Source organism: Lactuca sativa, chromosome 9, assembly GCF_002870075.4.
Source record: "Lactuca sativa cultivar Salinas chromosome 9, Lsat_Salinas_v11, whole genome shotgun sequence".
Classification (NCBI taxonomy): Eukaryota; Viridiplantae; Streptophyta; class Magnoliopsida; order Asterales; family Asteraceae; genus Lactuca; species Lactuca sativa.
In genome coordinates this window covers 216427715-216442006 of record NC_056631.2, presented here as the reverse complement: position 1 = coordinate 216442006, position 14292 = coordinate 216427715, and the positions used below count along the sequence as shown (strand labels likewise).

Here is a 14292-nt window from a genome sequence, read left to right as displayed (position 1 = left end):
AGGAAAGTTGTTTTAATGAATTTGATATATATTTATTATTACATTTAAGTATTATATGAATTTAATAAAATAGAAAAAAAAACCACAAAATAACATATGGATATAATTTAATCAAAATTTACCATAAAATAACATGTAACATAATATATAAAAAGATAACGATTGATAAAATTATCTTTATTTATTAGGGGACACAGTAAAAATTATAAATAAAAATTATAAATATATAATGCTACGTAATATCTTTTGACACATGTTTAAAATTAATTTTCACAAAAAATATACAATGTTTATTAAAAAAAATCACACATTTTGGTATGGATACCCAATAAAACTTAAGAAGTCTCATTGAGTTGTTAATTTCGTTTCACTCTCTCCGCTTTCTTTGCCAACTGTATTTTGTATACAAACCTCCATCTTCCTCTTCCACTCTCACATTCCCTCCAAATTTTCAATCCATTTACAGAATCCGCAAAATTCATAGCGATACCCACCCACAAAATCCTTCACTGACAATGGCGACAAGTGAAGGTGATATGAGAAGCGAAGCCGAGGATCGAAAAATCAACGAAGAATACAAGATTTGGAAGAAGAACACCCCGTTCTTATACGACCTGGTCATGACTCATCCGCTTGAATGGCCGTCGCTCACCGTTGAATGGCTCCCTGATCTTGAAGAACCCGCCGGAAAAGACTATTCCATACAGAAGTTGATTCTCGGGACCCACACCTCCGTCGGCGAGCCTAATTACCTCATGATCGCTAAGGTTCACTTGCCTGTCAAAGACGCTGAAATCGCCGTTCCTCAGTACGACGATAGCCGCCCTGATCTTGGCGGATTTGGATGCACCAATGGCAAGGTTAGTATCGAGATTCTACTAATTTCGTCTCCATGATTTTGTTTCGTTTGATTGTTCGTTTGAAATTCGCTATCGATCTTGATGCCATGAGAACTCACATCCTTAGGTTTCTGGGGTTTTTGTTTCGATAATGGAGTTAATTGTGCGTTTATTGATGAAGGTACAAGTGATTCAGAAAATCAATCACGATGGAGAGGTGAACAGAGCTCGTTATATGCCTCAAAACCCTTTCGTGATAGCATCAAAGACGATAAATGCAGAGGTTCATGTTTTTGATTATCGCATACATCCATGTGAATCTGATCCACCTTCAGAAAGAGAAAAAGAATGCAAGCCTGATTTGAGATTGAAGGGTCACACTGCTGAGGGATTTGGTCTTTCATGGAGTAAATTCAAGAAAGGTTATTTGTTGAGTGGTTCTGATGATTCTAGAATTTGTTTGTGGGATGTTCATGCAACTCCAAGAAATAAGACTCTTGATGCTATGCAAATCTTCAAGGTACATTTAAAGTCTAAAGTCTAAACATAATACATATTAATTATGTTAATTATTGGTTGACATTAATTTAAGAATGAAATGAATTTCCATATGAATCTTTTTATTTGATTCTAAACACAATGCATAATTTTAAATCTATTCTATACATTATTTTAATTATTACAAGATTTAAAGAATTTAACATCATAAAAGCTCATTAAATATATTCTATGCATTATTCTAATTATTACAAGAATTAAAGAATTTAACATCATAAAAGCTCATTAAATCTGTTCTATACATTATTTTAATTATTACAAGAATCATAAAATTGATCATCTTCTTGAATAATTGTCGCAAGACAACTTTGTAAAATACATTTTTTTTTACAAAATTGCTTTATCAATAGTCACCATAGAAAAATCTTTAATAAAGTTTGTAACAATGATATTTTTTTTAGGAAATTACATCATTTTTGCAAAAGATAAAAATAAAAAGGTAGCGATTTTTATTTTATTTTAAATTTAGTGGTGAGTCTCTGATCAAGCAATTTCCCGGGGAAATATATTTTTCAAATATAGATAGTAATAAATATTAAGTGAATTTTGTGATATGGCCCGTTTTGACACTTTTGTGATTTGCCCTAAAAATAATACTTTTACCTTATATAATAACAAATTTTCAATTTAAATAAAGGTACATTTAAAAAAAAAAAAAGAATGTTTGCAAAATTCTATGGTGAAACAAAGAAAAAAAAAACTTCGGTTTGCTAAGAAACAAAAACTAACAAAAGGAATCACATATTCCATCATCGGGCAAAACAAACACGTTATGAATGACCATATCCATTCGTTTTCCTAATTCCATTGTAGTTAATTCCATATTTAAACAAGTTGTTTGTTAATTTCTAATACCCAATTAATTCCTTTTAATTTATCAGATTCATAAGGGAGTCGTAGAAGATGTAGCTTGGCATTTAAAGCATGAATACTTATTTGGTTCAGTTGGTGATGACAAATACTTGCACATATTTGATCTTCGATCTCCAACATTCACCAAACCTATCCAAACCCTAATGGCTCATCAAAACGAGGTATACATTACATATTTATTCATACATATGTATACTTTATATTTATTAATATATATTCATGTATTTAAATAAATATATATTAGGTCATGTCATTATCATTCAACCCTTTTAACGAGTGGAAATTGGCAACGGGGTCAACAGACAAGACTGTAAAGCTATTCGATTTACGAAAACTTACGACTGCTCTTCACACATTTAGTCAAGAGTAAGAGTTCTTGCATGTATTAATTTTCGGAAATTACGTTTTTACCCTTTTCCGTACGTGTACACCAATTAATCAATCTACTCTCATGATCATTAGGGACGAGGTAATTCAAGTTGCATGGAGTCCGAAGAAAGAGTCAGTTTTAGCGTCTAGTTGTCTTAATAGACGACTCATGATATGGGATATTAGTAGGTAACTACGTACGTACTTCAATCGTCCTATTTTTAGTATGAAATTACTTTTTTACCCTTAGGTTAATTACGAGTTTTTTTTTAAAAAAAAAAAAAATGCATGTGTAGGATTGGAGAGGAGCAAGTGCCGGAAGATGTGAAAGATGGGCCACCGGAGTTGCTGTTTATTCATGGTGGGCATACGAGTAAAGTGTCTGAATTTTCATGGAATTCAAATGAAGAGTGGGTGATTGCTGGTGTTGCTGAAGATAACATTCTTCAGATATGGAAGATGGCTGAAAACATATATCATGATGAAGAAGATGATTGGGCTGATATACCTGAAGATCAACCTGGCCCATCTCAAAACAAAAAAAACAAATAGGCAATCGAGTTTTGTTTTTCTTTTTGTTACTCAACCTTTTCAACCATGTGAATATGTTAGTAACTACGTTGGTTAACGCATATTGATTAGACCTAAACTTGTAACTAAACTTGTAAGAGATTTTTTTTGTGTGTAAAGATACATTCAAGTTTCATTCATAATAAATCCACTTTCTTTCTCGTATCATATTCTATGTTTACTATTTCTCTAGTTCTCTACCATTTTATTGTTAATTCACCTTAATATTGTGTAGCATTGGTATGGGAGCGAATCCAGTTCGGTATTGTTGTTGTTGTATAGTTAGTTAGTTACCAATCATGTGGTTGCATGAGCAATTCAATAAAATTGCATCAATTAAGTGGATTCGAGTAAGGATTATGTGGAAAAGTATGAGTTAATGATGCATAGGCATACTCATATCAGTGGTGAATTATTCTTTGAAAGTTTTGAAAGAGGTTTAAGCCCTAATATTAAGTCTTTTGTATCAAGACATTCAAACCCAAAACAATTTCAGATGCAATGAAGAGTCATTAATTAATTAAAATGCATCAAGGAAATTTACATTTTATATAATCCTTGAAAACTATTAGATCGAATCGTCGAAAACCCTTGCAATTTGCATATATACCTCATAAACTCATGAACCATTCACAGCTAGCTTCTAGGATTTAAAGTTAGCTATCAGAGCATTGGCTTCAAAATTGAGAAACCTTCACCTCAATATGCCACACTGTGGAAGATGGGAAATATCTTCCTTATATATCAACATATTTGCAAGGATTTCACTTGGATATGTTACAGTCTAGAAAATTTACTGCTGATACTTTGCTTGTACTAGCGGGAGGTTGTGATATGGTCTCAGATATATATACTTAGGCCTTGTACAATATGCAATTGATTTGAATTAGGTGTGGAAAATCTTTATTAATGCTAAAATGGGTGTCCTTCCATAAACTCAAAGTCTTGCATGAGGTGCCCACAAATTAAAGTTGATGCAAAATGCAACTCAATTATGTTTCTCCAACTTTGAACAACACAAGAAGATGATATATTAAGGTCTTGCAACAACTTATGGAGAACTATAAGGATGTTTCTAAGGACCGCCTCCTAGAGGACCATTTGACCATAAAATCCACTTTGGAACATGGAGCTTGACATCAAGCTCCATGTTCCAAAAACCCACTCGAACAAATAGACACTAAAAGAGAATATGGTCCATGAAATGTTAGTTCATGGAGTCATTAAGAATAGCTCAAAGCCCATTTATATCTCAGAGTTGTTTTTGGTTGTTGTTGTCGTTGGCAATTATTGACTCAGTAGCCATCCGAATCCGGTATGGCCGTTGAGTCAACTTGCAAGTGGCAATTTTCCTCTTATGAGTTATCTTTAAATACATGATTAAGTCTTTGTTAGGGCTAGTTTTTCCTTCATTCTCTGACTATTAATTTGAATAGAAAGGGCCATAGGCAGATCTAGGTGGTTCCCAGGGTAGTCTGGGATGCCCTCAAAAAACTTTAAGTAGTGTAACTTTTTTTTTTCTTTTCAGTAGTGTTATTTTTTCGGAAAATTTTTGGGATACATTTTTACTTTCTTTTACTTTGATTATGACTACTCCACCACTACAAAGAGATTTATTTCTTCATTTTGATTACTTGTAAGTTTGTAACCCCTTTTTGTATATGCCGATCAACTAGTTGTGAGATCCATATATTATATGAGTTAATTTAAAAAAAAAAGTTAAATATAAAGATCAAAATATTTGAAAACTTTGAATTTATAAGAAAATAAAAAAAAATAATGAATTATTATAATGAAAATGTTTTTTACCTTTTAAATTTAAATAAATAAAAACTAATGAACTTTAATTTTGGAAATTTTAAAATTAAAAAGGTAAGTTCATTAATGAAATTGATATTCAACTATTACTATATTTATTACAATTATTACATTAAAATATTATATGAAATTTAATAAAATAGAAAAACTCATAAAGAAAAAAAATAATTCAGAATAACCAAAATATGACATTTGGCAAGTTGAATAAGAGTGATAAGTGGCAAAAAAAATTTCATTTATTAGAGATGATATATACACAGTCCGTCTTTCCCCATGGTGGAACCACATTAAATGTTAATGTCTCCTAAGTTATTTCCTTTCCGTCTACATTTACTTTATCTTGGTATATGTTTCTCATGTTATTATACGTTTTACTATATTTCTATATCCTAGTTAATTATCCGTTTTCTTGTTGGGTTTGCACTTGTTTATGGGACCGAGAGTTTGATATTTCTTTGCTTGTGCTTTGCATCATTCAAGATATGTTTTCAATTACTAAGGTAATCGTTTGGATCCGCTATGGTTTGGGTTGGAAAGAAGGACGGTATGGTTCATGAAATTGGTCTATATCAAGAGATTATTAGAGTCTAAGTGGCAACAACTTTTAGTTTATGAGGAGTTGTTAGCAATTGTCTTTGATGTCCACAAATGAGTCAACATTTTACTATCTAGACTAATCAAGCAAAGCCTCAAGTGGTTGCTACAACAAAATTGTGGTATTTAATCTTATGATCATATTATCTAACAAGTCTTTGTGATTGCTACTTTAATTAGTAGGCAATTTTTCAAAAATTAATGACAATAAAGTAGAGGAATCATGTAGATTTTAATAAATAAAATTAGTACATTGTGACGACTATGGTGACATATAAATTTTATTAATTGGGTTGGTTGGCTTCACAACCCAATTGTGGCTGTTATGTAATTCTTTGTTGTTTCGTTTTTTTTTTTCCCGTCTAGATTCTTGTTAGTAGGTTGCTAATAAAATTTATGCCATTCAAAGAAAAGTACTAGGGTTTCCAAAGGCGTCCAATGTACAAATTTGCAGATCCACGACTTTAGAGTACATATCGTGGCATGGCGTCTAATCGTTTATGGAATGATTTTTTGGGCAGAGATTAAGGTTGCAAAAAAACATCTAGGTGGAGATGAAGGTGGTGGTGGCAAATAGTAATGGTAGTAGGTGGTGATGGTGGAAAGATGGTATAAGGGGTATAATAGTTTTTTCATGTTGATACAGACCAAAATTACTAAAAAGATCCAAAATCATACAAGAGATGCAACAACAAACTTTTTTGGACCAAAACCACATATTTTTCTTAATCACATGACACCATTTTTGCAATTGTCTTTTTTAAATGAAATCTGTTGGTTATTTCTTTTTTTATAAAGTTTGTGGACATTGTAGTATTTAAGCTTGTGAACATGGTAGCCAAATTAATGTTTAAAATATTTCTTAAAACTATTAACACAGAGAAATCATGTAGATCTTGACCGGTAGAATGGATAATTTGTAATGACTATGGTGACTAAATGAGTCACTTAAGCTTTTCAGTATTGGGGATAAACATTTTAATGGAAATTGTTAATATGAAAACATTAACTTGTCTAATAATTCTAAGCCAGTTTTTGCAATCAAGTATTGAAAAAGAATTTAATAATTAGCAACTTAACAAATGTCTTTCATAATCAAGCATTTGGATAACAGTTTAAAAACTGCTAATTGCTAGAGGCATTCCAAAAGGTACACCTCTTCAAAAATAGGCGTATGCCACTTGATGTGAAGAACACACGGTATTCTTTAGTAAAAGGCGAAAGAATAGTTCGCTTTGTGCTCATCACATGGCTGCTTGAATTCATAAGCTGTTGGAGGGTCTTATTTATACATGTATTTTTAACTCTACATTTCCATTCACCTTGCGATGTGTGAGTGCAATGAACCTCTTTGACTCTACTTTAAATGCTTGAAGTACTTACTTGGACACAAAGAAACCTTATAAATAAATCGTGTTCACTTCATTAAAGCAATTGTTCGCATCTTTTTAAATCTTAGCTTTCTTCCTTTACATATGGTTTATAATCCAAAACAAAATATTATGCAATGACTTATAAGATGAGGTGTGGTTTCAAGTGTTTACAAGACTGTCAAATTGAGAGGACTTAGCCATAAAATTTAAACAAAAATAGTTTCAAACTTTTTCATTGCAAAGGTAAATAGTTCTCAAAACTTCGAAAAATAACTCATAAGTTAAAACTATTAATTGCTAGAAGCATCCCTAAAAAGGATTACTTCTCCAAAAATAGGCGTATGCCACTTAATGTAACAAACACACAGTATTCTTTAGTAAAAGGCGAAAGAATAGTTCGCTATGTGCTTATTACATGGCTGCATGATTATATTAGGCTGCTGTAGGGTCTTTTTTATAGAGCTTATTTAAATTGTAGATTTCTATTCAAGTAGCGATGTGGGAATGCAACTTGACAGTTTTTTCTTCTCCATGCATGCCCTGAATAAAATATTCCCCCCAAACTCCAGTTTTTAAACTAACAGAAGTAAAAACCGATGATGAATGTGTCTATTAAAATTCCGTTTTTATACTGCAAAGGTTTTGATTTGATGACAGAAAAAAAAGACTGTTTCTAAATATGAATTAAATTGATGTTTTTTATACATTTGGGATTGGATTATTAATACTTCTATGAACGAATAAAATGGATTATGCTGTAATACATGAATTGCAAAAAAGAAATTCCATTGCCGGGAATCGAACCCGGGTCTCCTGGGTGAAAGCCAGATATCCTAACCGCTGGACGACAATGGATTTGTGTTCTGATTACATTTTCTAATTACTTGTTTTGAAACGGGGTCAACAGAAGACTGTGAAGCTGTTTGATTACATACACTGACGTCTGTTCTTCATACATTCGATAGTCACGGAGTAAGAGTTCTTGCATATGTTTTTGGAAACTACCTTTTTACTCTTTTTATGACAACAACCAATCTATTAGCGTTTCAGATTGGATGGAGTTTGAAGAATAGACATTTCTAGCATCTTGTTGTTTGGTAGCTAGGACTTAGGAGAGACTCGTGCATGGAATCTTAGTAGCTATACTCTTGAATTATCCTTTTTTTAGTTTTTATTTAGGAATAAAGTCATACAATGACAACATTAATTTTTTCCATTTGTCCTGCCTCGGTTACCAATTCTCACTACTGGAAAAAGGTAATTATTCCTTCAAAAAATCCCCAAGAAAATATATTTCCTATAAATATATTTCCGAGAAAATAAATTACGCGGAAACACACACGAAAATATATTTTCCAAGGAAAAGCTTTCCGAGGAATTTTCCAAGTCATTTCCGAGAAAATATATTTGTAGGAAATATTGAGGACTTTCCTATAAATAAATTACGCGGCATTTCCGAGGGAAACATGTTCCTCGGAATTTCCGAAGGAATTTTTTCCTATGGATTTCGGAGGGAAACTCTATAATGACAGTCTTTATGGCGTTTTTGTCACATATTTGTGACAAATTTTCCTAGTGTTTTCCTAGGGATTTCCGAGAAAATGTGCACCGGTAAAAAAAAACCCGAAAAGCACACAAAAATCCATATTTTCTATCCAAAATGCAGAAATATATATATATATATATATATATATATATATATATATATATATATATATATATATATATATATATATATATATATTTCACAAAGACAAACATAAATTTAAATGTATTCATTTTCAAACAAGTTTAAGCAAACATCTAAAATCAAAAATATAATTTAAAATATCAAAGAAATGTATTAGACTTTTCAACCACAACTAACTACCACTTGGTGGAGTGTTATTATGGAGTTGTCTCATGATTTAAGCCATTTGAGCTTCCAATTGTGCATGTCGTTTGACTTGGGTTTGCATTTAGGTTTGTCTTTCTTCTGACTCCCGAACGTAAAAACATGTTAAAACGAACATACATAATTTTAGTTTTTTGAAAGGCATCAAATAACATTATAATAAACGCTAGCAGGAAGCTAACATAAAACAAAAGAGTTCAAACAAAACTAAACATAGAAACAAGAAGCTAAACAAACACGACTTAGACTAAAACAAATAATGCAACAAGCAGGAACAACAAAAACAATCCCCCAAAAAACAAGATAACACCTAAAGTACCAAAAAATCGAGAACACTAAAAGTACCAAAAAATCGATAACACCACTAAAACCAACAACAAAATGACAAAAACCGACGAACATATATCAACAACAGCACCATCATCAAATAGACATAGGAACTTCTGAGGGATTTCCAAGGAAATGCCTAAAATAAATATTTTCCTCGAAAATGCATAGGAACTTCCGAGGGATTTCCGAGGACCTGTCAATTTTTCGACTTTTCTAGGAATGTCCTAGGAAATGCGTATGAATTTCCAAGGAAAACTATTTTACATGATTTCTAGAAAATCCCTCAAAATGCGTAGAAATAAACATAATAAATATAAAGGTTTTCTTGCATATGTCTTTGTCTATGTTTTGTTATTCAACTTTTTCATCTAGTAAATAAAGGAGTAACTATTTTACATATATTACGATTTAATAAGTTAGCCTTTCCTTACGGAAAGTTGGTTACTTAACTAGTAAGAACGCATTGTATTTCCTTTGTCATGCATTCGATTGGAAAGATGTCAATGTAAGAAAATATGCATTTTTTATCCCACCGAAAAAAGTTGGAACAAGATAAGACACACTTGCTCTTGATATTTTGTCTATGCAAAAGATATGAATGCCCCATTATTGTTATAAAAATAGCTTTCCCTAGTGTACCCCGTTAAATTTCAAACTCTTTCATGACCTATTAGATGTCAAACAAGTATCAAATGACTTGTGGTGTTTATAGTCACCGAGACTATCAAACTTCATAGTTAGCCAAAAGATCTGTATAACACAAATGATTTCATTTTTTGCGTTCATAGTTGTAACGCCGTAAAAATTCAAACAATTTTTCACTTTTTTTAAAACCAAGTAAATTCATTCATAATCACTTTCAAGAAAACAATGTATCAGCATTATCTTATCACAAATCCCAAGATCATAATATATCAATAAAACTCTACGCGCGTGTGTATACTGATCATGTCGGCGCCTTCCTGCGATCCTCACTAGTACCTGAAACATATAACACAAACACTGTAAGCACGAAGCTTAGTGAGTTCCCCAATATACCACATATAACACATACTAGACACTCGAGGCTATAACTATGTGGGCCCTTGAGCCCTAACTCTGTGGACCCTCTGGTCCTAACTCTGTGAACCTTCCGGTTCTAACTCTATGGACCTTCCGGTCCTAACTATGTCAAGCACTGGAACACACACAACATAAATCACATAGAAATAATGAAATGCAACACATCACATACAGAGCATATGAGATACTCTATCATATAACTCTAATTACCACTCAAGGTAAAGTATAGTGAGAAGACTCACCTCGGATGTCTCGGTAATATCTCGCTGTAACATTGATCTAGCCTCTGGCTAAACACATAAACGATCATCCCAATTAATAACAGCTCTCCAGGCTAGACTAAATCCTCACACGTCCTCTAAGAAAGCTAAAAGACCATTTCACCCTTCAAACAGTCCACAAGTCCAATTGTTGACCATACTCTAAAAGTCAACAAAAGTCAACGGTCAACTCTTTGACCAGACTTGCCGAGTGCACAATTGTGACTCGGCGAGTTCATTCATGAACTCAAGTCCTCAAAATCCCCAATGACTCACCGAGTCACTTCCCCAACTCAGCGAGTCAACAACTGGGTGATTCATGGGGGAAAACTATCCTACTCACCGAGTCTGTTCTTGGACTCGACGAGTTCATGCCATGCTCAAACTTAAATGACCTCCTGAGGTCAGATCCATTCCTCTAACCCATAGATTTGGCCTCCTTAAGCAAGATAAACACGTAAAGTTTGGATCTTGATGCCCATGCAAAGACCTAATGGCTCTATTTGAAGAAGTGGCCTCAATATGACATCCTAAGCTTGTATCCCCCAATGACACCCATAAAGATCAAGGAGTTAAGGTCTCTAGACCTCTTTGGATGCAGATCCAAAGTCTCAACACAAGAAGGGACCAATTGCTTCACAATTCGTACTCTAAAGGGGGCTAGAAACCCTAACTCTCAAATATTAACACCAAAACTAAAGAAGGATCGAATATGTACCTCAATATGAAGTCCCTAGGCTCTGAAATCCGCAGAATAGCACCCTCTTCAGTTCCCTCTTGCCTTGGTCACCTTCTTCTTGCAAAAACACCCACACAAGGATCAAAAATGGCTTCTTCTTCCTCACAAACGCTCTAGATCTCTTAGGGTTTCGCTCAAGGGTCTGGTAGCCGCAAATGGTGGCTATAATCCCCTTTAAATAGGTTCCAAACCCTGGGAATTCAGGTTTCATTAAACAACACAGACTCGCCAAGTCCACTAGTCGACTCGTCGAGTCCGGTCATTAACCCTGATAGAATTCGCGATCCTACTCGGCGAGTCTAAGCGTTAACTCGCCGAGTCCCTCCAAAATCTCCAAAATAAATGAATAAATAATGTACCTGGGAATCCGGATGTTACAATAGTTAATAATTCTAAGCCATGTTTCATAATCAAACATTTGGAAAACAAATAAATAATTATCAATTTGAAAATAGCAACTTAAAACTATTAGTTGTTAGAAGCATTACAAAGGGGAACACCTCTCCAAAAATAGGTATATGCCCCTTGTTGCAACAAGCACATGCTCTTTCAATCTCTACATTTCCATTTTTTGTGTTGTGGGAATGTAGCAGTACTTCTTTCTTCTCCATACTTGTGATGAAAATTGGTGTTTTTAGTTATGTGCAAATGGTGTCCTCTTTTAAAATTTCAAATTGATTTTTGTTTTGATGGTTGCACATTTTCACCTTAGTGCATCATATGAAAATTGAAAAATCTTATTGTGTCCCATGTGATGCAAGTGTGGAAGTGGATTTATTTATAAAGATATACGACCTTCATAAGAATTTATTTAAGTCGAACAACCTTTGAGTTGTTCTATACATGTAAAAGATAAACCCACTTACCCACATATTCCTCCACCCTTATTTTGTATGCTAGTGTTTTAAAGTTTTGCATGATTTTTCCATTAAATGAAGAAAATTTCAATTTCCACAATCACACAATATGTCACATTAGAGTCGAGGAATATAGTATTGGGAGAAAGACATTGTAGAACATTAATGTATTGTTTTCGCCTGTCAATTACATCATTTTGAGAAATGTGAAGCGGTCATTCGATTTTGTTGCTAACATGGATTTGATAATATTAAATATATATATTTTTAACGCCACATAAGTAATTCCACATCGTTTTAAAAATGTATCAATATAGCTTCTTCCACCGATTCGTAAAAAGTAGACCAAAAAAACTTGGGTTCTTTGAAGTGTAAAAGCATCAAAGCAGTGGACATGAAATCTAAATGTTGATGGAGTTTATTCGAAAAAGTGGAGCTCAACCATAATGGGGCATTTGTTTGACATTCCTTCTCTTATGTTAATGGTTTCACCATTACCATTGACGATAATGATTTTGTTGGTATGGATTACTCTAAGTGTGTGATCTGGCTCGAACGTTTCATGCAAGAAGAATGCAAGAAACTTTACTACTCCAAGCTAGACAAAACATTGTTGGATAAGATTCTCCCTATTGCAAATGATTTATACAATGCAAGTTTCATTCTTTTATTCTTACAGAACATATGATTAACTTTCCCTATATATGGGCGATACCGGTGCTAGAATAGAGGAGTGATTTGTTGATGAAGTCAATGAAGAGGATGAACATGATTCATGCATCATGGGTGGGGAAAATGAGCAATAGGTAGCTAACATGATAGAAGTTGATGTTGATTATACCGAAGAAACAACAATTTACGAACAAAACAAAAAATCATAGCATTCTAAGTAGATTGTCTGCTCATGAGGGAGAGGAGGACTTCAACATCAACGATGATGAAGCTAATATGAGTGAAAGTGAGACCAATATGCATAAGTGTATCCTATTTTTAATGAATCCTTACAGTGTAAAAAGCAAAATCTTGTACTTGTATGAGGTTTAAGGACCTAGGACAAGTGAAAACGATGTTGTGCAACTATGTTGTGGCCAATAGGTACCAACTTTGTTTTCAAAAGAATGATAGGAAACTATTGTTGGTTTTGTGTTGTAAAGGTACTTGCACATTCATGTTATGGGCATCACGGATGGGTGTTGGAGATACCTTCTAGATAAAGTATTTTAAGAGTGCACACATGTTTGCAAAAAACATTGAGTTAGGGTCACTTGTTACATATGCATAGACAAGGAGTCATTATACAAACCAAATTTTACATAAGCATAAGATGAGTGTAAGGAAACTCAGAGCAGAAGTTATAAAGAAGTTTGGTGTTCAAGTAACTCCTGTGTGACAGCAAAGGAGACATGAACGAATATTAGGGTTTACTATTAATATATAAGGGTTTGTCCAAATGAAAATGTAGGGTTTTTACAAATAAAATTCACAATTTTTTTGCATAAATCTTTACATTATAGTTAATGGAACCAAAATTGAAACCGAGGTGACATCTAGGGTTATCCAAATTCCAAGAGGTGCGTTATTGGAAACAAAGGTCACGAAAGTACTTCTTAATGTCTCTGTTAGTGGTTACAAATCGTAGTTGCTGATTAGAAGAAGACGAAGATGAAGACATCGAGCTAACTATTTAGGGTTTTCGTTTGCTCAAAAAGGGGAATAATAAATGAGAAGGATTACCAGATGGAGTATAAGGTTGTATCGTGGAAACACATCCTTGAGGATGTGTCTAACACGTGGTCTATCCATTATAAGTCATCCATGTAACCTTATGTAACCGGTAAACCAATAATTGGGGCTCAATACCCTATTTAACACTTACAAAACAAGTTACGTGATCTATTGTGAAAAAAAATTGAGGACCTAATTAGGACGAAAGCAATACATCAATGTGCTACAATGTCATTTTCCTTACGGTTTTAGAGTAAATTACATCTTTGGTCCTTGAGTATAGTTGTTTTTCTAAATTTTGGTCCTAAAAGGTTTTATCTTGTAATTTTGGTCCTAATTTGAGGTTTTTGTTATGTTTTTAGGCCTTATGTCAAATAAAATGTCTATCATTTTGGGATCAAAATTGCAAAGTTTATATATACTCATTGACC

The 14292-nt window shown here is 33.2% G+C and overlaps 1 protein-coding gene and 3 non-coding genes across 4 annotated transcripts; 1 reads left to right on the top strand and 3 right to left on the bottom strand.

Moving 5' to 3' along the window:
- The first annotated feature begins 451 nt into the window (after nucleotides 1–451).
- LOC111919237 (WD-40 repeat-containing protein MSI1) lies at nucleotides 452–3217 on the top strand. The gene is made up of 6 exons (XM_023914849.3): nucleotides 452–860; nucleotides 1021–1359; nucleotides 2279–2431; nucleotides 2515–2636; nucleotides 2733–2828; nucleotides 2936–3217. Exons 1-6 carry the CDS (start codon nucleotides 516–518, stop codon nucleotides 3189–3191), a joined length of 1311 nt encoding a protein of 436 aa, XP_023770617.1. The 5' UTR covers nucleotides 452–515; the 3' UTR covers nucleotides 3192–3217.
- Nucleotides 3218–6757: 3540 nt separating this feature from the next.
- Nucleotides 6758–6875, bottom strand: LOC111919266 (U5 spliceosomal RNA). The gene has a single exon (XR_002859445.1). It is a non-coding gene; the product is annotated as a U5 spliceosomal RNA (small nuclear RNA).
- Nucleotides 6876–7296: 421 nt separating this feature from the next.
- On the bottom strand, nucleotides 7297–7415 carry LOC111919265 (U5 spliceosomal RNA). The gene has a single exon (XR_002859444.1). It is a non-coding gene; the product is annotated as a U5 spliceosomal RNA (small nuclear RNA).
- A 362-nt stretch (nucleotides 7416–7777) lies between these two features.
- TRNAE-UUC (transfer RNA glutamic acid (anticodon UUC)) lies at nucleotides 7778–7849 on the bottom strand. Its single transcript has one exon. It is a non-coding gene; the product is annotated as a tRNA-Glu (tRNA).
- Nucleotides 7850–14292: the final 6443 nt, after the last annotated feature.

Excerpts from the sequence above, each read along its gene's own strand:
- LOC111919237 (XM_023914849.3), top strand. The coding sequence starts at position 516 with ATGGCGACAAGTGAAGGTGATATGAGAAGCGAAGCCGAGGATCGAAAA. Across the intron at positions 1,360-2,278 it reads ATGCTATGCAAATCTTCAAG|ATTCATAAGGGAGTCGTAGA; the intron begins GTACATTTAAAG and ends TTAATTTATCAG. Across the intron at positions 2,432-2,514 it reads TAATGGCTCATCAAAACGAG|GTCATGTCATTATCATTCAA; the intron begins GTATACATTACA and ends AATATATATTAG.